The 27174-nt window shown below is 42.8% G+C and overlaps 1 protein-coding gene across 2 annotated transcripts in view; it reads left to right on the top strand.

The window, feature by feature from the left end:
- The window catches only part of CHST11 (carbohydrate sulfotransferase 11), a 178809-nt gene that overhangs the window by 56362 nt on the left and 95273 nt on the right, over window positions 1–27174 (top strand). For both annotated transcript variants that reach the window (XM_074825902.1, XM_074825903.1), the window contains exon 2: window positions 22355–22440. In XM_074825902.1, coding sequence (XP_074682003.1) covers window positions 22355–22440 — 86 coding nt within the window. The remainder of the gene's footprint in view (window positions 1–22354; window positions 22441–27174) is intronic.

Raw genomic sequence — 27174 nt, 5'->3', positions numbered from 1 at the left:
AATTGGAAAGAAACCTCTCATTGTTGGCTCCAAGTGCTAGCATGTGTGCACATTGAGAGATCTGAAATCGTTCCTTGCTTCCTCCAGCAGAGAGTTTAATCACCCTCCCAGGGTGGTACCTCGTTGCTTTGTTTAATGAGTTAGTCAGGAGAGAGTTAGCAAAAGAGCTAGTGGAAGAGTCAGGCACTTGCATAGCTTAGTTGGTCAAGCTCTGCTCAATAAGAGATTGATTAAATAAACCTTTATTATTCACCAGCTTGCTGACCCCACACTGTCTTTTGCTCCTCACCCAGTGGGACAATGCATGACTTACACAAAAATTCATCGAGAATGGCAAAGGAGTGGAAACCCACCAGGATTCACTACTTGTGCTATGCTCTTGTCTGGAAAGGACATGAGTTAGGGCAGGCTAGAGGTTATTTCCATGGTGAGCTTATGCAGTAGACACACATAATCAACATATTTCTATGATAAATGTAAGATACTGCTCATTGTGGTATGGCTTTGGTATCTGTGTTGTATCAATGTGGCATCAATCTCTGCATCTGTATGCCTGATAAGTGAGTTTGTAGGGTGGGCAAGAGGATTAAAAGTTAGTGCAAATTTAAGTGAAAGGTTAAAACTCTCGAAAAGAGTTGTTTTATCCGGGCCTTTTGGCTTGCAGCTGGTCCTCTGAGAGGTTCGGTCAATGTGGCTGAGGGGTTTATCGCCCTGCAAATCAGCGGACGTTGTCTTTGTGGGCTGTGGGGATGGGAGAGGGCACCTGAAGAAGTCATAAGGACCCAGTGGAGAGAATTGCCAGGAAGGGTGACTGGCTCCCCAATGCACCTGTGCTGTTGAGGCGAGCAGGAATGGGACAATGGAACCCACGTGCTCACTGCATGTATTGTGTGGATGCACAGGGAAGGCTGTATCTGGCTCATTCTCGTCTGTTTCTCACCCAAACTGAAATGGTTCAGGAAGACCCAAATAGTGGGTAGTCCCTTGTGTTGAAGAGAGAACCTAGCGTTGGTATTTGTGCTTCCTTGATGAAGAGCTGTCCCATGGCTCTGCTTGACTCTCGTCACGCATGTTACCAACAGCCATAGCGCTTGCAGCATTTTGGTAGCCTGGGATTTTAGTGAAGTTTAGTTTTAAAAAATAACAGACACAACTCTCTTTTTAAATCCCACGATGTGGCAGTTGTCGTCCTCTGGCAGTGCCTTTCACCTTGCCTGTCTCTCTTTACAGGAAGCCCACTGACCCATGGAGTCATTGTGTAGGTATTGCTGGCAGTAATTTATCCTGTCACACATGCGGTAAGGAATTCATCATCAGAAATGCGGACTCTTACATATTTGCGAAGTGTCAGTTTGACAGAAGTACTGACAGCTGGCGTCCTTCCAACAGAGCGGTAATTTCTTAACTGTGAAAAATGGCAGAAGATAGACAAATGTATTGGAAAAAGAAAATCTCTAAAATACAGAAGTGGTGCTAATGTAGTGTAATTCATAACTGGTTGCTGTTACAAAGAGTCACCTTCAAGCATTTGGGTCTATTCGCCTTTCTTCTGTGGCAAGTGATTTACTTGACAGGTAGCTCAGCAAAGCTATCTGACTGAAATCAGATGGGTTCTTACCTTGTTTGGTCTTTGTCCGTCTTCTCTTGCCCATATTTTGAGAGAAGGTTGGGGCTGACTGGGTTAAATGAATTTTACAAATGCATTTGTCAGGTTATAGAAGAGCAGATATTAAACATTCATTTCTACTGAGGTTGAAGTGGGATTTTAAATATTTAAAGGAGTAATTTATGTAAAGGGAATTCCTACCACTTCCTAAAATGATCATTTCTCATAATTTGGGTTTGGATATCCATATTCAATTAATCTAAAATTTCTATTGCTTTAGTCTTGCTTCCTTCATATTAGCTCTTTATATTAAAATGTGTTCTCAATACATGCCAGCAGGCTTGTATTTTAAGCTAATTATGATTGTCATCCTTATCATACTTGATTACTTTTTCCCAAGGACAGAAATTGTTGGGCAAGTGGCATGGGGGTGGAAATTGGAGCTCTGAGCCAACAAATGTAACGATGACAGAACTGGGACACATTACCTGATCACTAAAATGATTCAGACCACTTGCAGATGAATTGTTTCCCTTGTTAATTCATGCAATCGTGGCCTGTAGGTTAAAGGAATTGATCTTGAGATCAAGAGGTCTCTGTTTTATTTCCAGCTCCATCACCAGTTTGCTTTCTGACCTTCAGCAAGTCATGACTGCATCAATATACTTGCATTGATTTTCAACTTATATGCATGATGTGAAGCAAGTACTTCAGTATACTGCTGAATCTGGGCTGAAGTGGTACCCCCAAGGTTACACAGGAAGCCTGTGAGGGAACCAACACTGGAGTCCAGAAGTAAACTCCAGTGGGAGGTATAAACTGTGGGCCACCTTTGCTTCTTGGGCAAGAATTTTGGCCCAAGACTCAACCCATTGACTTTGAGTAGTGCATGTTTGGATTTAAGAACAGGGCGCAAGGTATATGATGGTGATGTGGAGGAAACCTGTAATGGGATTAGGCACTTCTCAAGCTGGATTGGTTAGCTCGTGCTAAATAAATAAGACCTTGTTCTATAGGAATTTTAAATGCAGACAAATAATAATGTAGAGATGGATTTTTTCAGTAGGGAATCTAAAATCTGAATATTTTTTGCTGAAGATGTTCTTGAATGCTCAAATTCAGACATGGTGTGTTTTATCATTAGCTGTATTCTTTGGTTTTTAAATACTGTCTATTTTGCAGGAAGAACTCAGGAAGAACTCAGGAGTTCTTCAGGCCAAGAGTAAGAGTCGTTAAAGTCACTCGTAGTGGAGGGAAGGAAGGTGAGAGGTAGACAATGCTGAATAACATTAGTAGTTGTTTGGTGTATAAATTCAAGAAAGACAATAGATTTGCTGCTCTTGCTGCTACCTGAAAAAAACCTGTTGTTTTTTCTCTTTGCTTCAAAGTGAAATTCAGATTTTACACATAGAAAATGAATCCTATCTACCAGTGACTAGTTTGCTTCTGTCTTCCATACGGATATAATCCTCAGTAGCATCTTTTTCCCTAGTGACATTGTTAACTCTATTCTGGATCTCCTCACCACGGATTTTTGGCCCAGCCCTTTGGTGTAACGGGGGTATTTTTCTCCCCATTGCTGAGAGCAGACTGGTCGATGTTTGCAGAGACCATGCAGTGTGATGACAGTGGTACCAGTGGTCTTGGCTTTCCTCATCCCACCTGGAAGAGCATCTTGTGTTCTCTGCTCTCCCCTCCCGACACCCCATGCTTGCTGTTTAAGGTGACTTCTCCTTGCCTGCTGCATGATCTGGAAAGTCCAGTTGGGCCTGAAGGCAGTCGACTTAAAGTTGTCATTGCTGCACAGAAGGTGACAGTGCAGTTGGCTTGTGGCCATGCTCTTGGATGCCTCCGTCGCTCTCTGCTTTCCCGTGGAAGGGCTCTTCGGTGTGCGTGGAGATGGGGGGAGCCAGCTGGGTGTCTGTGTGACCCATGTCTCTGTTCCCTCTCGCGCAGTGCTGGGGTTGGTAGGCAGTGTATGCCTGCAGAGGACCCCAGCCACCAAGCAGCACGGCTTCTCTGCCTGCCTCCCTTCAGCTAGGCGCCCCTTCTCCCTGCGGGCAGCAGCTTGCATCAGGATAGGCGGGTGGTTCGTAAAGTACTGGGCTTTTATTTTTATCCAGTGTAGCCAAGGCATTGGTAATATAACTCAAAAGAACAACCTAATAATAAACCCATGCTTGCATGCAAAATCTGGGCTGAGTGTCCCTGCTTGGCAGTCTCTTCTTGCTGCTGCGCTCTCTTTTGAAGCGGTTTGGATAGACATGGGTTGGTCATGCATTTGGCTACAGTTAGCAATGTGGTACCAGCCCGTATTTTAGGAAACAGCCATAATTCAGAAAAGCTGTTGTGTTCAGTGCTGGGTTGTGTAATTTGTATTTTGAATAACCTCCTGGGTGTGACTCCGTGTAAATTCAGTAACATTGGTGCCTGTGTAATGACAGCAGTGAATTATAGAATCAGGTAGGAAAGTGGACAGATCTTTCCTATAAAGGCTGTCATTGAAAATAGAAAGGTAGTAGAATTTGGTTAGGTTTTTTTTAAGAAACTTCAATTTTTTTGAAGCTTTTAATTTTTTTTTTTTTACTTGTGCCAAATAGATGCAGCTTTTCATAAGTCTTATTTTTGCTTTGTCGTTTCCTCCCCATTTTTTTCAGTTTTTTAAAACTAACTTTTACTCCATTGTGAAGGAGAAAGGTCACGGGAAAGGGAAAGAAGTGATTTAGAGAGGAAGAAGTGTTTGTTCTTGCTGTGTTCTACACTTCTCAAGTCAAACAGTAATGCTGGTTGCTGCAATGTCATATCTGTTAGAAATAAATTGCATCATTAGTGACCATTGCGGGTGGCCTGCAGTTCATCCCGCTCGTCTCCTCTCAGCGTGATTTGGGGAGCGAGATGTATTTAAGTGCTTGTTTGAGGTGTTAGTGCGTAGACAGTGATTTCACCAAGTGACAAGTGGTGGGGCTGGCTGTCACCCTGCGTGCAGTTTGCTTGGTGCCTGGCCTTGATGGCTGCTTTTAATGGCTACTTTTTGCAGGGAAGCTGAAAGTATTCCTTTGGCTTTTAGCATTCCCGTCTCGCATATTGTACTTGATGTGGCCAGCGAAAGACCTTTTGTGTTTCAGACATTTTCCTCCCTCTTTAATCTTGACCTAGTGAGGAGGAGAAACAGCATTGCTGGGAGGGAGCTGCTCTTCCCATGTTGTGTCTGGATGGTGGGGAAGAAAAATGCTATTTGGGTTTGGAAGAACCATTTTGGTCACTCCTCAATATTAAAGTCTATCTGAGTATCTTAATCTCTAGTTGAAAGGGAGGGTAGAAGCCTGTGTTTTGTTTTGTCTGTGGTGAACAAGCAGATGCTATTTGAAAAACACGGGAGAAAGGAAATGAAGTCTTGCGGTTTCTTCCTTCAGTGTTGTCCTTGTAACAAAAATCCACGATGTAGCTTGTTGACTTTTTGATTAGGCAAATAGCATTGGGAAACCCCTGGTGCTGGAAACCCTTAGTCATGTGCATAGTTTAACTTTGTGTTTTGGCTGTAGAAAGAACTAACAGATGAAGGAGAGAAACCCTTATGTTTGGTTGGGACACGCTGTGCTTTTGTTTCCCCTTTTCTCTCCCTGCCCTGTGTGTTTTATTTGGGGTTGACTTGAGGATAGGGATGACTTGACCGCCAGCTATTTTTTGAGATGAGCTTCAACCTGCCCCTAGTCCTGAGCACCATCCAGAGGGAGACCAGAAGATGCAGCTCCCACCTGGCCATGAGGAAGCTTCTCCAAGCCTTCTTTGCATATGGAATAGGGTGGGAATGCAACCAGAGGAATGCATTCCCACCCTATTCCACATAAAGAAGCCTTGATGCAAAGAACCTGCTCCAGCAGGGACTTTTTGAAGCAAAACAGGTCTGGAAAGAGATGGTTGATGTTGCGTTGTCCAGCTGGAGACTGGTGTTTAGCAGCAGCTGTCATGGGGATGATACTTGTAAAGTTGGATGGTGCCATCATGTTTTGAAGAAAGCTACGAGTGGAAGCTTATGGAGGAGCTCACACCAAATCCCCAAGCACATACTATTCCTAAGAGCTTGAACTTTAGCCCAAGACAGTTTATTTGAATTCCAGTACTTAGTAGCATTACTAGTATGGCAAAAGGATGGCAAAGAGACCCTCCTACTTAAAAGGACATTCCTCAGTGAGGCAGCAATTAATTGAGGTCCTCAGTGCTAGGGCTGGGGTGGGCTGTTGTAGGGGTTAGACATTAGGGCTGTTGTCCTCTCTTTAAAGGAATTAGCACATCTGCAACAGGAACAGTTAAATCGTCTTGACATTGTAAGCAGAGTGTACAGCAAACCACTCTGTATTTTAATTTTCCCATAGGATAAGGAGGACACAAATGAACATCTGCAGAGCATGGAATTAATCCTGTTCATGTGGGAGGATCTAAATAAAATCACTGGTTACCTTCACCCTGCACTCTTTTTTATATTGCAATTACCTCAGGATGATTAGAAGCTCTGATTTTTCAGGTTCACTCATATCCTCATCTACAGCCTTTCTACCCTTGTTATTTGTGGGCAATGCAAAGCAACAACAATGAAAGAATATAGCTAAGGTCTTGAGAGGCAAAATTAATCAGTGCTAGTGGTTTGGATTTGTTTTTTTAAATACACATATTCAGCTCTCCTTTGAAGTTAGCACACGTTTGGTGGTAGCCAGAAACAAAGTATAGCAAACGAGTTTCTGCAAGGTTAATGACAGTGAGGTTATCAAACTTGGGGTCTTCTCATTTTCTTTTCTATTAAGGGTTCCCATTTCAAGAAAACATTAATAGCTGAGGTAGAGATAATAGGCAGTCTAAATTTCTAAGGCTGTTTGTATTTGCCGGAAACCTTTGTTTTTCCAACACTGATTTTAGCTGGAGTGCAGCCTTGGTGGGAAGAATAAATTTCTTGCGCATCCTGTCATAAAGTAACATGTAGTCTTGGACTATTTTCCATACTCATGGCCTTTAATTGTTTGAGGGGATGACTGCTCTTTGTTTAAACATTTAGTATAGAGAATTGGAAACGAGTGTGTAAAATGGAAACGAAAAACTACTGTTTGTTGAGAAACGGGAAAGCACTTGGCAGCATCACTGCCAAACCTCTTGTCTGATCATGCTTTTGTGTGCCTGTGACAATGCTCCTGACCTCAAACTCTGTCATCTTTCTTAACTGCTTTAACTGCAGCAAGAACAAAGCGCCGAGTAAAAACTATAAATAAAACCAGGCATCCCTCCTGGCCTCCCTGCGCTGTAGCTCTTGGCCTTGTAATTTGCCTGCCTCTCAAGTCTCTTTTTCATTATTTTGAGTTCTGTGTGTTTTAGCTAATGTAGGGCCTCTGGGTAGACAGAGTCTCCTGGGAATAGAGGAGGGGAGAGCATGGAGTGATAGCGCTGAGCTGGGAGTGGGGCACTGAGATGGTGGAAAAGGGCTGCAGGGCTTAGGGATGGGATTAAAGCCCTGGAATCCTAGGGGGACACATGGGAGAGGGCTGGTTCCTCTTGAACAATTGAAGCCAAGTCCCCATGCCTTCAGCACCTCCTCTCCCCACCACCCTTTGCCACCTCCTGTGCCCACTTTGCCACCCCTTGCTCTGTGTTGAGTATGTCCCGGTTTCCTGGTGTGGTGGCCAGGTTAGGAAGCAAGTTGGGGTTTTCCTTGGCTCGTTGCTTTGGGAGTGAGGTGGGGGGGGAGCTGGTTGGTGGTGGGAGATTAAAAGATGTGAGGGAAGAGAAATGGTTAGCAGGGAATGAGCCTAAAAGATTGGTAGGCGTGTGTAGGGGTGGCAGCAGAGTGTCAAAGGGGGAATAGTTTTGTGGGGGGAAAAATAGAAGGTCAGAGAGGAGAGGATAAATATTTCAGAAAAATGGAATAGGTTTTGTCAGGAAAATATTATGTCAAGAGCTTGATTAAATAGAATAGTTGAAAAGCGGTGTGTTCTGGAAAAGAAAAGGTTATTAAATAAGAGACTACTATTAGATGAAAAATTCACATTGCCATTTTCTCTGAATATTACTTAAGCTTTCGGCCTGGAAACCCTGTAATGAGATAGATAGAAGCAAAATATAGAGAATGGAAAGGAGAAACCAAGCTAAACTGCCGTTTAGTTGTTAGATTTGAACAGTACAACATGATGCAGCATGTTACAACCCTTGAAAATGAAGTAATTACAAAACAAAAACCAGCATCTGGTTGTGGGCAACACTGGTGTGCTATGTCGATGTCAATAATGTATGTATATATTGACTCATGAATGGATGTAATATAGTCACTCACACCATACCTGCATGAATAGCTCCACATATGCACATAAACGGTGTCCTTCCCAGCTGAATAAAATGCTTTGACTGCTTTGCCTGCTGAGGACTCAAGCAGTTGATCTCAGTAAATCTTCCTTATGTCGTAGACAGTGCAGGTGTGATTCCGAGCCATGTAGAAGGACAGAGATCTGTTTGAGTTCATGGAGCTAAGATGATTTATCTCAGCTTGGAAAGGGGTAATATGTGACAACCCCTTACTGTAAATTTGAAATCACATCAGTTTTTTTCACTTGTTTGGTTCTGTTATTTAACACAGCTTTTATAAATACTGCCTTGGTAATGGCTGATTAGTATTTAATGAAGACAAGTGGAGTTTTCAGCATAGAACCTAAGGATTACCCCAAAAGCAGCAGCCTTCTGAGATTGTTCCCTCCAGGTCAGTCCTATCTGCCATTCAACTCTGTGGCTTGAGAAAGCATCACTTAAACTGTAATTTTCATTCTGCTTTATATTTTTAAGCTGAAAATGTAAAATATTTTCAATTAAAATGCAGTTTCACTGTTTCAGCTTTCAAGAACTTGTGGTAAAATTAACCCACGCAGAGTTGGGAGCAAAGCAAGACAGAAGCTTTCTCTGCAGCTTTGGAAGGTTAAAGACAAACAACTAACATAAACATTTTTCACAAATAAATGTTTTAAAATTAATTCTCCAAGCTGATGACCCTCTTTGTTTTCATGATATTTGAATGTCAGAATTACTCCTATACAGGTGCATATGAGAATGAATAAACCAAAAGTTAAATTGGCAAGTGCATGCATATCAATCTGGCACACATAATACTGATTTTAAAAATGTTTGACAGTTTGTAAAAATAGCTGTAACTGGGAAATCATCACTAAGCAGATACATTTCCCATGGGATCCTTGGGGGACCAGATTTTGGGCTGATGCTAGTTAAATATTCTAATTTATGATCCGGAACAAAACCTAGTCATTTATTGATCAGGTTTACAGAGGATGCAAAAATGAGAGCAATGATGAATGGAGAGGAGGAAAACAGCAAGTCATTAATAGAGAGTTGTGAATATCTAGTGACTTGGGTGGCAGCAGATAGTGTGAATTTTAGTGAGGATGAGTATATAGAGGAATAAAATCTAAGTGATGCTTACTGAGTCAAGGACCCTTTTCTGTTGAAAGGGAGATCTGAAAAGAGTTTGAGGATGATGGTTCATCAGCTGACCTGCCTGTTCCCTGAGCCACGGGAGCTGCCTGTTCCCTGAGCCACAGGAGAGCTAATGCTGCCCAGGCACATGTTGGGGTGGAGTACGGGGCCAGAGAGGGGAGGTTATACTTGCTTGTCATATGGGTTTTGCCACAAGCCTTTGCTGCGGTGCTGTGTGATGTGGGAGCACCCTGGTTTCAGAAAGTTGTAGTGTTGTCTTTGAACGTGTTCAGAAGGAAGCAAGAGAAGCGAGGAATTGCCTAGAAAACTTGCCGCACAACGATGGAAAGTTAAGGGGTGCCTTGATCACAATGTATAGGTTCCTGCATAGAGAAGAGAGCTGTCGCCATGGCGAGCAGACAAATGCACCACAAGATCTGGTGGCCAGAAGGTGAGTCGATTCAGCTTAGCAAAAGGGTATGTTTGGAAAGGACAGTTTGACATCAAATCAGTTTCCCAAGGTGGATTTTCTGCTCCTGGCAAATTTAGGAAGAAGATGAGTTGCCTTTCTGAAAGATGAACTGCAGCTTAATTGGGCATTATTTTAGGGAAGTCTTCTGGAAGGGATGTTTTCCTTTTTTTCCTCTCTCTCACTCTTTCTGTCCCTCTCTGTAAGTGTGAGAACAGAATTTCTTTCCTGTGGAAAAACTTTTAAGTCCGTAGTTCTGCCTAGCAATTCTGGTGTCAGTCTCCTTCAGAGTCGCACTGTCAAAGTGATCCTGTATTTTAGATACTGATGGGTCATGAGCTCCAACCTCATTAGAAATTTCACAAGGCACTTATCAGGCTATTAGTGATTAAAACCAAAGCTTACTATTTTGCATGCTAATTATGAAATATTATTATTACCAATAAATGTCAGATAGGTATCCAGTGTTCTGGAGCCTTGAAATAATGTGAGATTCCTTCATTCCTCTTTATTCCAGAAGAAAGCTACTTGCAATCATATATATTACTATCTCATGCTTTATAGCATATCCATAATATTTGGAGGAAGAGTCTCAATCAATTTAAAATTTTTAGTCTATCCAGCATCCTGTTTGGTAGTGATACCAGAAGATGTGTCATTTGCAAGTGATGCCTGGTTTGGTTCTCCTTTAAATGTGCTCATTGGAAATAAAATCACAGAAAGATATTTCCCCATTCACTCCTTTTTCCTCTTGGATGTGGTATGCTGGGCCCATCCACTCAGGTATGTATGAGGCATGACTGCATTTCCTCACTGTAGACAAAATGCATCACAAGGTTTTAATTGAACTCATTGAAACGATGGGAGCAATGGAAGGAGATAGAGGAAGGCAGTAGAACCATTGAAAGATAAGCGGGCACTGAAAGCTCATACATTCACTGCTCTGAATGGTTTTCTTGTGTTTGGGGAATTTCTCCTTAGAGAAAGACAGATCCAGAGTGCTCAGTATATCACCCGAGGTTGGGTGTAAAGCTGGGCTCTATAATGGAAATACAGATTATGCTAATTGAGATGAAGTTTTATAGTGCTAATGTGTATTTTACTCTTCTGTGTGCTGAAGCACAGGGGTCTGAGGGAGCTGACAATGTCCTATTCATATGTAAAATGTTTTGAAGGATCTGTGGTTTGGAATATCTCAAAACTGCCGCATGAGGGGATTCTTACATCTGAAAGCAATATTATCTGTGTACAGCTCGTTGCTAACAGAGAGGAGTGTGTGAAAGCGGCTCCCAGCCTCTGTGTAGAGATGTAGTGATCCTGCTGGAGGAAGGCAGGAGCGCTGGAGAGCTTCCTCTGTCTGATGGGGCTGGACATGGCCCAGCAGTGCTTTGCAGACCTGGACCTGCCCTGATCCCGGTCAGCTGGGACGATAACCAGCCGTTGGAAAAGTAAAAGATCTTGCACAGAAGCTGATTGCATCTCTGTGCCTTGGGATTACTTGGAGTTTAAAAATATTAAACAGAATAAACTCTTGGAATAAGACAGTAAAGCCCAGCTGTGTATTAATTATTAGTCTCGACATTTTGCAAATTGCCAAATCAGGCCTTTACTGTCTGTGGTACTTTTTCCCTTTTAATATCAGCATTTGGCCATTGCATTGCTAAGGAAGTAGCATCCTTAATTTGTAAGAGCTCATCTGCTTATCCAACAAGCTGCAGTCGTAATCCTCTTTGCCATAATGAATGACTGCTCTGGAAGTGATTACTGCAGGATTTCATACTTTCTTTCCCGCTTACCAAATTGTTTAGTGCTTCTCTTTCATAAAGAAAATTATTGTTCATAAATCACAGCAAAGTATCAGGAGGATGTGACCACACTAAAAATATCAGGGGCACTGCTTCAGAGGTGGTAAATCTTGGTCCATCTGGACATGTCACTAGGACAGAAATGACTTGTGTTCCTTGACTTCTCTTTGTGTCAGGTCAGGTGTGCACATGTGTGTGTGCAATACTTCTGCCTGAAGTTCAGAAACCGCAAGTTTGAGCCTTTCATTGCTCCGGGTTAAAATGACTGCTGCAGCTCTATTTTCTATTCTGCTTGGCTTGTGAGAAGACTTGCTGTGCATTTGAGTATATCCATAGTAAATATGATTTTGTTTTTCATCTTCAATGCACATCTGCTGCAGAGCAGCAAAGAAACAGTAGCTCAAATAGACTGCAGCTGCAGCAGCCGTCGTTTTCATTTTGACCGTGATTCAAGATAAATGCTTTTAAAATTACAGGTTTCTAAAGAAACCTTCCTCCTTTAAAGGTTTTTCTCTCACTCCCTCTTTTTTTTCTGAGTGAGCTCACACATCATGTTTGTTAAGTAGACTGGTCCTGACAGTGTATTGGAAGTAGTGTGAAATACAGAAAAAGAAATCTAGCTTCTCACTTCTTTAGGACAATGCAAATGTAGCTTTTTTCCCCTGGACCTACATTTACACAGTTTTCGTTTGAACTTGCATCAGAGAGATGGGATATAGCCAACTATCTACAGGCTTGAAAACTAGGCTGATAAGAAGAACAAAGTAGAGCATTCAACTCTTTGCTATAAAGAGAACCCAGCAACAGATGTGCCTGCTGATGTTGTTACAGCAAGCATCTAGAAATTGGAGGGAGGCATGTTTGAAAACTTGTAAGCTTCACTAGAAATTTTCCGATCTTCTCAGATTATTGCAGTCTTATTTCGCAAAACACATGGCTAACTTGTAGTGGAAAAGTAGGAAAAAGTACAACACCCAGAAAGAGTTTTTCTTTGCATTTTGATATACTGGATCCACAGTGTTCCCTCATGCAAATTCATAATACACATGTTTGTTTGTGAAATACCTATAGTTAAAGCTGGTCACAATTCCTTAGTTTCCTACCTCCTTTGTAGAAAGTTGCATTTGTGACCAAAAAAACCCCAAAACTTCTTATTAAGTTGATGTGGATGGTAAAAAAAATACTTTTTTCTTATTATTTATGAAGACTTAGTTCTGGGAGAAAAGAATTAAAAGTAGTAGACCATTTTGACGAACATTTTGGGACATCTGGCTGTGCTAATGGATGACATAAACCTGGGTATACACAGAGGTGAGCAGACAGCTGAGGTGGTCAGTGATCCATCCAGAATTGACCTGTGAAATACTGTGATGTCCCTGAATCTGCATTTCATGCCAAAGAAAGCGAGATTATGTCAGAAAAGTTCTGACCAAGTCTAATATAGTTTGTAGTTTGCACTCACAAAGGCTTGCTTCATTAAAAGCAGTATATGCCTGTGTGTGACAGAGATAAACAAACCAGAGCTCTCCTCATGTGAGAATTAAAGCCTGTGGAAGAGACTCTTGATTTAGGTTTGTGGATAATTTCTTGAGACTTCTAAAGAAATTCCGTATGGATTAACATTTTTTAAAAATTACTGGAAAAAAGTTGCTCATTGTTCATTAACGGGAAAGATGTTGTGCTAATTTATGCCACATGCAACATCCGTAGGGTGGCCAAGGATCTAAGTCTCTGCATAATTTCACCCAAGGATATTAACTTCCCCACTGTGCCCAATTAAACCCATCCCCATGCTAATCTGAGAACAAACAGGATAAAATACAAATTTATTTCTGGAAATCTGTCTAAAGCAAAAAGTAATTAAATATCTCTCTATTCTTTGGGGGGCATTTACAACCTTTGCAATTAGTGATTAGAGCTTAGAAACAAAAGTTAAGATTCATTTCCTTGCTGTGCCAGGATTTATTTCATGTAACTTCAACCATGAACCCATGTAGGGTTGCTGGTCAGTGGAAAGGAGGGGAGCCACCTCCAGAGGCACATGGGGCAACCCGTCTCTGTAGCCACGGCTCTCTGTGAATTGTAGGAGTTTAAACAAGTACTTTAGAGTAGACATCTTGCTTCCTAAAATGAATTCAATCTGTAGCAACTAATTCACTTTGTGGAAGTTTTTAACTCCTTGCCTCTATTTTTGTGACCTGTGAACTGAGGATGGTTACTTTGCTGATCCCTGGTCCCAGAAGTAGCAGTTTTGCTGCTTGTCTCAGCCATAATCATTTCACTAAGGTGTGACGTCTTCTGTATTTTTCATCCTTCACTTTTGTTGTATCCATCTACAGTCTTACTTTAGTAAGTCCCTCTGGTACATGAGTGGGAGCGGAAACATCAGGGGAGGGTAGGATAGACATGTTGAATCAATGAACCAGCATTGCTAACCCAAAATACAGCATCTCTGTTCCTCGGGTGGAGGTCTAAAACATTGGAGCTTTTGGGATTGTTTCTTTGCTATGTGCATACAGCATCTAGCTCAGTAGGGTCTCTAGTTTGTCAGTTTGTCCGTGAGGCGCAGTGGTGTTACACGGGGTAAGGTGCTCTGGCCACAGATTTTTGCTTGTTTCTCACACTTGAGTAAAACCCTGTGTTACTAGTTACCATCTGGTATGAGGCAAAATCTGATTCTCCATTAACGTAGAGAATAAGTATTATCAAGAGTGGTGTTCCCCAGGGCTCGGTTTTGGGGCCACTCCTGTTTAACATCTTTATTGATGGTCTAGACGAGGGGATCGAGTGCACCCTTAGTAAGTTTGCAGATGACACCAAGTTGGGTGGGAGTGTTGATCTGCTTGAGGGTAGGGAGGCTCTGCAGAGGGATCTGGACAGGCTGGAGTGATGTTTAGTCTGGAGAAGAGGAGGCTGAGGGGAGACCTCATCGCCCTCTACAACTACCTGAAAGGAGGCTGCAGAAAGCTGGGGATGAGCCTCTTTAACCAAGTAATAAGTGATAGGACAAGAGGGAATGGCCTCAAGTTGCTCCAGGGAAAGTTTAGACTGGATATTAGGAGGCATTTATTTACAGAATGGGTTGTTAGGCGTTGGAATGGGCTGCCCAGGGAGGTGGTGGAGTCCCCATCCCTGGAGGTGTTTAAGAGTAGAGTCAATCTGTCAGTGTTAGGTTAATGGTTGGACTAGATGATCTTCAAGGTCTTTTCCAACCTAGATGATTCTGTGATTCTGTGATCTTATTCTCTGCCTTTAAGACTTTGGCATGCTCACATACACTACCTAATCTGATTTTTACTTTCTAAAAATAGGTTTCCCAAGCTCCAGCAAAGAAAGCTGTAGTTTTGCCTTAAGAAAACGAAAGAGGCCAGACAAGAGTTTAGTCATAAATCCTCGTACTTGCAGTCTGCAGATGAAGGACCGATAATTTAGTCTAAAATCCTGAGCTGAACGCAGCAAAGCACAAGACCTCAGATGTCACAGATGTTGCTATCAATCCGTCGATCTTTGTGAACTGCTGCTAAAGGATTAGTGTTCATAAATCATTGCCGGGAGAGCTATCTAAAACTCTCTTTACTCAAGATCTGGAGGCACTGCTGGGTGACAGCATTTGCATTCACTCCTAGTGCTCCTGGTTGCTGATTAAAAATTAACTCTTTCATACCACCCGGTGTCCTTAGCCTGATTAGTCTGTAGAAGGGAGCATACGAATTTTAATGAAGTTTGAAATGAGGTAGTCTTTTGTTTGCTCAGTTTATGATTTTGCCTGTGCTTTGGACTTCACAGAATCATAGAATGGTTTGGGTTGGAAGGAACCTTAAAGATCATCTAGTTCCAACCCCCCTGCCTGGTGCCCATGTGAAACAACAGCAGTGGACAATAGTCAGTGGACTGTGTGAGGCTTGGTAGTCTCTTGGTGACATCCCTGATATGAGCCCCTGGTAAGCAGCACACTAGAGAGCACGTCAGGTCGTCAGGTGGTGCCTCCGTACCTCTCAGAGGAGAGTCACCTACTACTATCATCCATCATCTTTTCTTGGTTGTTACACAGGGAGCAGGCTGGGCTGCCTTATTCAGCTCCAGCCCTTTCCTGCTGTGGCGACTCTTTCCCCTTCAGTCTGCAGAGTGGTGAAGTGGTGCTGCAAGGGCACCTCAGGCTTCGGGGGAAGTCTCTTCTTCATGCAGGTTCTTTCTGTTAGCAGCGTCCATTCTTCTGTGTTATTGGCCCCCCTCCCTCCCGTGTGAGCCGGTGGGGGAGTGTCCATGGGCTGTATGTCCACTGCAGACTGCGCTTGGAACCAGGTATCCAACTCCTCCTCAGCCTCCCTGATGCTATGCAGCCTTCTCACCGCCTCCTGCAGCTCAGCCACCTGCTGCAGGAGTCCCCCACCTGGGCACACCTTTTGCAGGCAGGTCTGCTGCCTGTCCCTGCCCCAGGAGGAAGGGCTGGGCACATCCTGCAGCCTGAGGTCTGCACTGCAGCCTCCCCCTTCAGCAGCTCCATCTGGGGGGAGGCATCAGCCACCTCTGGAGTCGATGGTGTGGACCCCCAGCCAGAGCTGCAGCCTTTGCTCTCAGACGAGTGCCCACCGTCCTGCCCTGGGGGACGGGTAGGATGAGTGCCCTTGGCCTGTGCGGATGGTCACAGTATAGTGCCCCGTTGCTGGGTTAGGTGGACTTCAAGCCTCTCTACTTGGCCAGTGGAATGTCCTTCCTTCGAAGAGCCGCCCTCCTGCGCGAACTGCCATGTCAAGCCCTGGCTGAGGCGCCAGGCTCTGGTCCCAGCGCTCCGGATGGCTGGTGCTCCCTGGGGCTGCCTGTTGTGGGCGTGGGGGGTGGCTGCCATTACCCCTGGCCCTGCCTATGCCTTGTCAGCCACTCGTTCTTGTGAGAGCTGCTGGCTCCTGGGGGGTGTCTGCGCTCCCCTGGGGTTTGCTGCAGAATGCACCTGCACTGGAGCCGATTACCTTGACTTGGCTGAAGTCTTGCAGACCAGATTGTTGTAAATTATTATGGAAGGCTTGTTTTCCTGAAGCAGAACGAGCTGGTTACTAATGACAAGCTTGTTCAGCATGATTTTAACTAAGTGTCTGAAAGGTGTGTGGCCAGGATGTTCCAATTGCAAAAAATTCAGTCCAAGAGCCTGTGATGAACTCTGGAAAAGGGCTGCTTCCTAGGGTCACTTACTTCAACTTTGCCCTGAGTATTTTCATGCTTCAGGAGTGTTGCATGTGCAAAATATTGTCGGATTGAGCCTTGCTTGGTTTGTATTTAGATGTGACCAGTTTGCCCTGAGTATAATTCTTGCCAGTATAGATGGAGCAGGAATTTTATAATGTAACGTTGTTTATGATTGAGCTATGTTGAGATGTATGTTTATGATTGAGCTATGGATGTCTCAGTGTCTCTGAAAAGGTGTTTAGTGTACTATGTGAATGTGTATTTCAATGCTTCATACTGTGTACCCAATAGAAGTAATTTTCTCTGCTGCTTTGGGATCATAGCAGAAGTCTATACAAGAGTTTGGAGGACAAATCATGTCCGAATCTCTAGCTGAAGAGAAATCTCTAAACCTTTAGTATGAGTATAATTAATTATTCTTGCTTTGCTTGAAAAATTCAGCAAGTTTGAGGTCAGTAGCTTATTTAAACATGGCTAGAGATGCTGAAGATGTAACTGGTTTGGTGCTGGTATCTTGCCTGGGCCAAGTGGCACTGATTTTTCTGTCTGTGTTGGGTAGGGGATGTTTAGGTGTATGTTCAGCCCTAACCCGGTTGTTTACAGCTCTAGGAGAAGGTACTAGGTTATGTGCCTGCTCTTTGCCGTCAGTAAGATGCTCCATGGAAAGCACTAACCCTGGCCTGAAATTAAGGGCAGTTGTACAGCAGTGTTATCTGGAAAGCAATGTACTTCAATCAGAAGAAGCAAGCAGGCTGCTGTTAATTTTCAGCCTTTCTTACAGAAAGCAGACTAAAAAAGAATTGAAATCAGACCAAAAAAAGAATATATTTGACTTTTTTCTTTAAAGCTAGAACAGAATCCTGTCTTCAACCAGAGTCTCACCATACTGCTGCCAGTGCATAATTCTTCCTCAGCAAGACAACTTGTATCCCAAATAGGTGGAATGAATTATGTATATCAGGTTTTAGCAATGCTGTATTAGGGACTTTTGTCTTTGTACTTTAGACCAATGTAATGAAAAGTTAAATATTAATATGTCCTCAGAACTTTTCTCAAATATTTGTAATATGAGACAGTTAATTTAAGAGGCAGTGAACAGAGGTAAAGTTTTTACATTTGTTTTTTGTTATTGTGAAAGTAATTAGAATAGTCCAAGCAATGTAAATTAAACATTACCAAGGAGGAAAACAGTTGCTAGATGGCAGTTGGGGAACTTTTATTCTACAGAAGTCTTAGAAATGGGAGCCTCAGACGTTTACGGGATTGTAGGATGGTAGTGATATAGGTGGCGGCTGAATGCATGCACCCAGCGTTTGAAGTGTCACTCTGTCTCTGTAAGTCCAGTGGAAGAAGTGACAATTATTTTATGTGTCTCTTCCAACAGAGTCTCCTCTGTGACTTGATCCTGCACAGGCTAGTGAGAAGTGGTTTCTTTTGCCCTTCTGACACTTTGTGAGAAGGTAACCTTTATGGTTTTAAGTTTCCAAGAGTCTTGGTTCCCATGATTTTTTTCCCCCCTTTCTCTTCTGTCCAGATAGTCCCAGTGTTCACACACCTTTTCAGACCAGTAATCTCCCAAGGGAAGTGCCACCATGTCTCCTCTCTCAGTTTCTTTGTAGCTGATGATAGGGAGAGGCAGAAATTCCACTGATGTAGCTGCTTTTTATTCTTTGTATTTTTTTCTGTCATTGTTTATCCTGTGGGAATACCAGAGGTCTCCCATTCTGGGACAGGGTCTTTGTAGTTTATAAATGCATTATAAATGCCTTCTGCCAAGTAGAGGTGACAACTTAAGCATGGTTCACATGTTTCCATGTGAATGATCTTCAGTCTCTAAAATGTCACACAAAATAACGAAGACTTTTCTACTATACCTACCTGCCTGCACGTTTCCCTTCCCCACCTGTGCCCATTATTCTAGGCATTGTTGTCTTGCATTTTTGGCTAGATGCAACCTGGAGGTGACACCACCTCTCGTAAATGCCAAGATCTAATAGGTGCCTTGCTGTGTGCATTTACTCTGTCACTTGTAACCCTGCCTCTGCCATCATGGGTTTAGCACCTGGGGAGGAGATGCTTGTAAGCACATTGCTTCTTGGACCATGGCAGGAGGTTCAAAGGCTACCTCACCTGAATAATGACCTGCGAGCTTTCAGTACGCTCCCAAACCATGCCTTTGCAAAGGATGCTTTTAATTTGAGGGATCTACATTTTAATTTGTAGTCATCTAATGAATCAAGACTGTGGCAAAACCTCTGGACTTTTTTTCTGCACAGACACTAGAAGAAGGTTTGACTGAGGAATGCTGTGTTCTCGTGCTCAGTGCACTGTAATTCACAGGTCAAATTCCTTCTCTTGGTACTAGTGGGTCTAAACACAGCTTTCTAGAAGTTGCGCATGGAAGCTTCTGTCCTGAGATAATTTAAGGCCTGCACGTGTAGTTTCCTTCTCTGTATGTGTATATACACAGATGATTATTATGTTGATGAGCTTTCAATTCGATGGGGCGGTTTATCTTTCTCTCTGTTGAGAAATTGAAATTTGGTGCCTAGATAACATGCTCTCCAGACTTCCCATTAAATCAATGACCAGTGATTCCACAGATTTTAACAAGATGGGTCAAGATTGCATTTTGGACAAATCATTCCTGGAGATGGAGGAAAGGTCTTGTTCTTACAGCTCTTATATTTAAGTAACAAACTAACAATTTATTCTGTTGCCCATAGTCCTGGCTAGATGTAGGGGATTGCTGATTTTGCTGTGGTTGCAGTATTAACAGTACTCTTTAATCATTAAAGGCATTGAAAGCTGCTGTCAGCTGCTTCACACACTTAGTGTGCATGAACATGATCTTTTAATCAGTTCTTGGAGCCATGCATATGCAATACTTATCATTAGTTTATAATTAACTGTAATTATGTATGGAGATCAGCCCAAGCCATAAAATGTAAATTTAGATATTTACTATGCTAATAAGAAGATTTGGTGAAGATAAAGGGCTTGATTTTTAGATTTTCACTACCACAATAGTGTGACGGAGTCTTAGTGAAAGTGTTAAAATCAGTATAGCTGCAGTTAACGTCCATATTATGGTTTTCTTAGCGCAGATTGCTATCAATGAGATTCAGGCCCAAAAGGATTTGTCGTTCACATAATGAAACACTGCCTCAGAGGATCTGAGACAATACAAAACAGGTTGCAGGAGCCTTGAGAGGTGAGTTTGTTCACAGCCATGCCAACAAGTGTTTTGAACGATATATAAACCTTCCTGATAGTTATTCACCTAAGGACAATTTCGCAAAAAGGTGCAAGTGGGATTTCTGCTGAGGAAGGGGGAGTATTCCCCTTTATTTTGATGCTACAGTTAAATTCCAGGCACAAGTGTTTTCCAGGTGTGCACAGAGGTACAGAGAGGTGTGCACTGTGTACAGCTGCGTCAGGGCGTGCTGTTCCTGACACCGATAAACAGGGAACCAAGTGCTGTGTTGAGCTGCTGTGTTGCTGTGCTAACTCTGCAGTCTTCTACTAAAGGCTTTATTGGAAAACCAAACCAATTAAGTAATATTGGGAATGATAAAAAAGATTTAATGGCTTCTGTGACTAAGGTTCTGCATTAGCATTTAGCTTTTGCTGGGGAGACAGTTGCTTTTTTTTGTTTGCTTGTTTACATCTGGGAATCAAATCTTGCACGTTGTGCAAATAATTTAATCTTTATGGCTGTTACTGCTGCATATAAAGTGTTGCTGTGTTGATAACTGCTGGCTAAGTGAAGCAGGAAGGGATACATTTATGCACGTTACTGTTCACTGTATTTAATGGAAATGAAAAGTGAAGTAATAAATTTGGGAACACCACATTAGAATTCTTCTTCTTCATTTTGAAACAAAGCATCAGTGTTTCAGGATCCTGGTTAATCACAGTCTAATGACCTGGATACACTGAAACGTTCCCCTCTCCCTTTCCCCCTGCTCTGGTGTTTTAAATGGAAACAATGTAGTTTGCTATTGACTGGAAGGCTCCGTTTTGGAAAGATTTCTTGTAATTGTGAGGGGTTACAAAATGATTTTCAAAGCATCCCTGGACACAGTTCCTGCTACAAGGGTGTGGAGGGGGATGACAGATGGGGACAGGATGGACAGGAGCTCTGTAGTTAGAATGACTGCTGATTGTCTCACTCCCTCACTTTAGTGTTTTGGTCCTAAAACCCCTTCCAGACACTGGAAGCTGAGTTGCTCATGCAAAATCTTTTTAAAGTTTTAACTGTTTTAAACACTAAGTTAACTTTTAAAAAGGCACATTAGCACAAGAATGGAGGAATCACAATACTTGGCTGTGTGACTAAAAATGCTTGGAAGTTAATCAGGTATTTAAACATGCAAATTAAAATTATAACTTCTAATAGCATTACTTTCCTAATTGTGAATAAAATCAAAACGTTTAGCCAGTTTGTTTACTAAGTATATATATCCGACTCCTGCCCCAAGACCCGTGGAATCTCTCTTTGCTCAGGGGAAAAGCGACAAAAGCATGTTATTAGATATTTACCTTCAATTGAAAAATAGATTTGAAGTGAGCGAAGGAATCTATTGTGTTTCCAGACTGGAACTCTGTACAGTTTTCTGTGGCTCATACTACTTGATATATCAATTATGACTGTGTATTAGCCCTCTGCATTAAAACATTACTTGACTGTATTCTCTGACTCTTGGCTTGAAGCCTGCAATATCATGTCTGCAAGTGCTGCAGCTCAGAACTGTTGCTATAGGACACTTCAGTAGTTTCTGGTTACAAAACACGGCAAGTGGTGGTAAAAGCATGCCTGGCTCTGTGTAATGCCTTTGGATTCCCAGCAGGAACATCTCTCCTTTCGGTTGTGTCTTAATTAAACCTTGACGAGACAAATCTGCCCTTGCTGTGGTGCCTGATACGGGCATCTGATTGCCTGATGCTCCTTTCGTAGCTAGCAGAGCAAGCTGGGGCAGAGGAGTGTTTGCAGAGGATGATGTGGGCCACGTGAGATTAGAAGGACAGGCAAGCTCTTGTTTTTCTCGTGACTATAGAGGGTGATCAGAGCTGAATGGCTTCTTATGTAGACTTTTATGGCCACAAAGATCTAACTTGAAACTGATGATCTCTGTGCCTGCTGGGGCTCAGATCAAGGTCTCTCCTGGAAACACTATCATCCAAAATGCTCCTCAGTCAGGCTTTTGACAAAGCCTTTGGTTTGAAAACCTGCTGGTCTCCAACCAGCATATGTTGGTTTTCGGATCAGTCAAATATTCAGTTGCAATATATAGAGCAAAATACAGTTTGGAGCACGAAGTGCCCCAGTGATTGACTGTATGTGCGTCGTGTACTGCTGAGTGTCTGTTTTAGGAGAAACTCAAGAAAGAGTTAGGCCAAAAGCTTTAAAGTCAGATGTTTTAATATTAGGTTTGTGTACTTCCTTATCTAGGCTGAGAGAGTCTCAGATGTTGCCTTTCAGAGATGCTGATTATAGGAATATATCTGACTCCTCCCTGATGATCTGAGAAGCAAGTACCTAGTACTGCTGAAAATTGGTCCCTGTGCTTGAATTTTTGTGCACCCAAGCTGGAAGTTGTTGGGTAACAGCTTTTATAAGAGGGGAACCAGAGTGCTTTTTTTTCCAGTAGCTTCCACAATAGATAAAGGATTTAGCTCTTGGACAATTCATAGGGAAAATAAAATTAGGAATTAAGACACAACATTGTCTAGAGTCCCCTGATCTGTTAGAAAATCTCTTCTTTAGGTATTGCAATAGGTTACTGCTAACCAATGTTGCTAACCTGCATTAATTTCAATTTCCCCTTGCAGTAATGCGTAGAAATCCATTCGGGATGGACATTTGCTGCCGGAAGGGATCCAGAAGCCCACTCCAGGAACTGTATAATCCCACCCAGGTGAGTGTCTCATGGCTATGATCAAATTTCCCAGCCCAGCGTACAAATACAGGCTCTCCTGAAGGTATTGTGGTCTGTTTTTTCTCATTATATGCAGTAACTGCCTTCACCTTGGAGAACTGATCCTGGGACCTGCAGAGTTTTAGCCATAAAGTTCTACAGTTTGAGCTAGGGGCCTGGTTTTTAAAGGGTTTTGGTCATCTGATGATGTGGACTCCTCTAAAATTTTTTCTTAGGTACCTAAAAGCCTTAAAAAGAGCACCTGTTAGATCTCCTAGCTAGAAGCTGAGGCATTGTGATTTAATCTGTCAATCAACACGCAGAGTGGCATGGTGGGGTGAGAGAATACAATATGATATACATGAAACAAGGATTGCAGTAAGACTGTAAATTACAGTTATAATACATGAGTATCATTTATATAGCTTTCAGGTAGCCAGCTGCTCTTCCTGTCCTGGTTCATTGCCTGTATGAAGTCTGTCATGGTTTGAGCTCAGAGGGCAACTGAGCACCATGCATCTGCCCACTCATCCTTTCCCCTCAGGACTGGGAAGGAGAAAAGAAAGCAAAAGGCTCAGGAATCGAAATAAAGATAGGGAGGATGACTCACCCATTACAGTCATGGGCAAAAGACAGACTCGTTAGGGGAAGAAAAAGAACATAAATTTAATTCAGACACTAACAACATCACTTAACAGACAGAGTAGGACAGTGAGAAGCATTACTACATCTTAAAATCCTTCCCATGGGCCACAGCCATTCCCATGCTGCTCCAGCGTGGGTCCTTCCTGCATGTTGCAATCCTCCCAGCACTGAACTACAACAGCGGGGGCTTCTTCCCACAGAGTCCTGGCCTTCTTCGGGCACAGCAGCTGGGGTCCTCCACGGGCTGCAGGTGGGTCTCTGCTCCACCGTGGACCTCCATGGGTGGCAGTGGGGAGTGACTGCCCTCTCACCACGAGCTGCAAGGGAGCGCTCTGGTGTACCTCCCCCCGCTCCCTTCTCCTTTCTTCCACTGACTTCAGTGTTCACATAGGTGTCCTCCTCACAACTGCCCCTTCTCCTCCCAGATTCCCCTTCTTAAATATGTTATTGCAGAGGCACGGCCACTGTTGCTAATTGTCTGGGCCTTGGCCAGAGGTGGGTCTGACTTGGAGCTGGGGGAGCTTCAAGAAGCTTCTCACACGGGACCACCACTGTAGCCCCTTCTCCCACTGCCAAAAACCTTGCCACACACACAAACCCAGCACAAGTCTAGCCAAACACAATTGCTCATACTCTTCCTTACACTGTGTGCTATTTAACACCTGGCGGTCTTGATGGGAGCTTAGGATAATCTCAGCTAGAGTTCTTGTGACAAGCAGTGCAGGGAAGCTACCTGAATTTTGTGCTCCTGTTCACTCCTCTGGATCAATTTATTCCCTACATGTGGGCTGAATTGGCACATTCAGGAGCAGCATTTCCTGTTGGCAGCTGAGAGGAAGTGCTGCCATTGAGAGAAAATGCCAGCTGACTATTAAACATATTTATTAAAGTTTAACAACCGCCTATTATATATTTATCCATCAATGAATACATTGAGTTTTACTAAATTGGCTATTAAGGAAAGTGACTATCCCAATAAATCTAACTTGTTAGATTTAACAAGGCAGTAAATGTTTTAAATACTATTTGATTATGAAGAGACTCACTATATAGTGTGCAAAATGAAGTCTAAGTGATTTAAAGTATTTATATGAAGAATTGACAACAACCCAAATATATGTGATATCTGTTATGTAGTGCAGTAAAGCTCCATTTGCTCGATAGTGTGGTTTTTATGAACATAGGCTGACTTTCTAATTCGGTTTGAATTCTGTGCATGGCTGGGAACATGAGTTTATCATACTAATACACTGGCCTTTATTGACCGTTGTGGGAGTTGGCACTGGGTAAATGGACAGTGCGTGTAAAAGCCCTGAGGAGGAACAATCCAGTGCTACAAAGGAAAAATGTTAGCATTTGCAGGTTAAATTTCAAGACTCTTTGCAGATGCTCAAGACGGGCTGGTAAGGGAAAAGAGACTGGCTGAGTAATTAGTCTCTCTGAAGTCTGCTGTGTGTCAATCAAAACCTCCTTGCCCTTTAACATTGTTAAAGGCCATCCGTAAGAAAGAAACATCCCCATCAATTGAAGGGCTGTAATCCCAGAGCCCTTGCAAGCTTGGTCAACTGAAAAGATTTCCTGAGCTTCCTGAAGCAGGGGACGCAGCTGGCAGCTCCTTCACTGCCTCTCCTTCCTTTCTGCGTGCCCTGACCAAGCAAACCATCAGCATCCCTTTCCGGGCTCGCCTACAAGCCAGCCAAAAAGTCAATGTTTGAGGAAGCGCTGCAGTTCTTACAGCCAATGTTGAACTAAGCAAATGACTTTTTTTACAAGATGGAAGTGTTTCCATCAGTTAGCTGACATCCGTTCTTGTCAAGCTTTTAGTTTTTGTTACTTTCTTTGTTCTTAGTTGGTGTTTGCTTTTTGGATGGGGGTTTGCATGCTGCACTCGATCCAAGAGGGAGTGGCAATCTCAGGCAAGCAAGTGCATGCATTTTGGGAAAACAAGAAAAGTCAGTGAGTAAAGGCTGCCATAGAAGACAACAGACTGGAGATGACCCCTACAATATTTCTTCAAATACATGGGTCATCTTTCTTTTTCCATTTTTGCCCAAATAAATGTCTGTCTCTAAGGTGGCAGATTAGAGACTGTCTATATTTTGGCAGTAACATTCTTGTCCTCAAGAATTCACCAGTAGTTGTGGGGTTGGGGGGATGGAGATCAGACCCCTAATATTTCTCTTCAGTTTCTTGCTGAGGCAGTTGTGATCAGCCATTTGTAAAGTCAGAAGTTAATATATAATAAATATGCAAGAAGACATTTTTGGCCAAAATCTCTCTTACTGATCTAGGTAATTGAAAACACTGGTTAGATCTTTAACCCTTGACCATCAGAACCTGTTGGACTCCCGGTGTGGTGAACCCATGTTTTTCTCCTGGATGCCGATGGCTGTGTGTGCTGTCACAGAAACTCTTCAGCACTCAGTTTAGCTCTGCCTCAGAGGAGCAGATATTTGTAGTTCAAAGGAATCTGTATAATTCAAACACACCAGACTTAGGCCACTGAAAGATGCCCTGCAGCTATGGCTTTGGATTACTACAAGCTAGGTGCAGTTGTGATTTTTTAAGGGTAGGAGACTTTAAATATTTAATGTGTCCATGTGCATGCTTTTTACATCATCTAGTATAGCAGGAGAACCCGCCTATGCATCGCCATCCTCTCCATAGAATACACCGTGCATCTCATGTGCTTCAGGTTTCCTCATGTAGGCAGCAGTGTGCAACCATGACTGCTGCAGCTGCTGTTCCTGGGAATGTGTCCAGGACCCCCGAGAGAGGTGGGCAAGGGAGGGAGCTGTATGGGGCTCCCTGCTTTGAGGTGGTATTAAGGGCCTGTACAACCTCACAAGGAGGATGCTCCTGGCTGTTCACTATCAGGGGAGATGAGAGTTGGCCATCGGTTGAAATAGGTGCCAGATAGGGACAATGCTCTTTTTCAGATTTAAAATGCTGTAGTTTAGCATGAATAAGGTTTTTCTACTGTGTGTTCAGCATCAGGTTGCACTGCCCTCATAAAAGCAGATGGAGACAGGTTGATTTGGACCAGCTGAGAATTTGACTGTGGGTATTTGCTATGCTGACATATAACAGCCTCTCTGATCCTGTGCTGTTTTGTTTCCTTCTATGGAGTTGTTTGAGTTGTTTGCAGATGCCATCATTTGTCTCTTGAATCTCTTTTTGGCTTGGTAAATGGTTGTGAAAAGGAAAGGGAAGGGAGAGGAAAAAAATAAAAAGGAAAAATAAAAACCTAAAACAGAAAGAAAGACTTGGATTGAGTAAATTCAAACGTGGCAATCATCTGGAGGTGACTGAAAGGGTGGTCTGGGGACTTGTAGGAGCTGAATGTTAGAATTGCAGTCATATTTTCAGTGGACTGATTGTAATTGTTCGTATGTTTGGTGAAGAAGGGGAGGATAAATGGGTGGAGATAGCTCTAAATTAGGGCTAGAGAAAGTGTCCATGACAAAGCCCATGTGTTTATGTCTTAGCTGAGTGTCTGGCCTTGTGATTATTGCAAAAATAGGAACAATGCTTTTGCTCTTTTGCCTGTTGTAATAGAGCAGAATGTGGGAAGTGCATTTGTCTGTGGACAAAAGATTTCTTCTCTACAGCTTTCACTGCAAGATTTTTCATGAGCACTAATATACTGTGAGGGAAAGAAAAGTCAATATAACTGAACTGGATTTACACTGAGTAAGTGGATTTCCAGGCTGTGGTCTCCGCATACATGGCAGGCAGTGTGCTGCATGTCTTTGAGACCCTATTATCTTTTTTCTTCCTTTCATTTTCAGGTGGAGGTTTAGTAATAAGGTGCAGAGGTACCTGCAGCAAATTTTGAGGGCTGAAATGGACCATTTCTTTAATGGGTTCATTTAAAAAGCCAATTTGGATCTGTATTAAGCAGAACTATTTTCCTTCACACATAGTTGTAAATGGGAAGAGAAAGAGGATTCAACACAGAGAAGTAGCGAAGGAGAAAATCTAGATGTAACTGAACACAGATGAAGAGCCTTGCAGGAATGTGACATAAGCTTGCATTGTATCTTGGGTGGTTGTTTTTTTCTGTATATGAAACCCCAGGAATTTAAG

This window comes from Strix aluco, chromosome 5 (genome assembly GCF_031877795.1).
Source record: "Strix aluco isolate bStrAlu1 chromosome 5, bStrAlu1.hap1, whole genome shotgun sequence".
Taxonomy (NCBI): Eukaryota; Metazoa; Chordata; class Aves; order Strigiformes; family Strigidae; genus Strix; species Strix aluco.
Note: the sequence above shows the minus strand (reverse complement) of the source record. Positions and strands in the feature narration are given on the sequence as shown.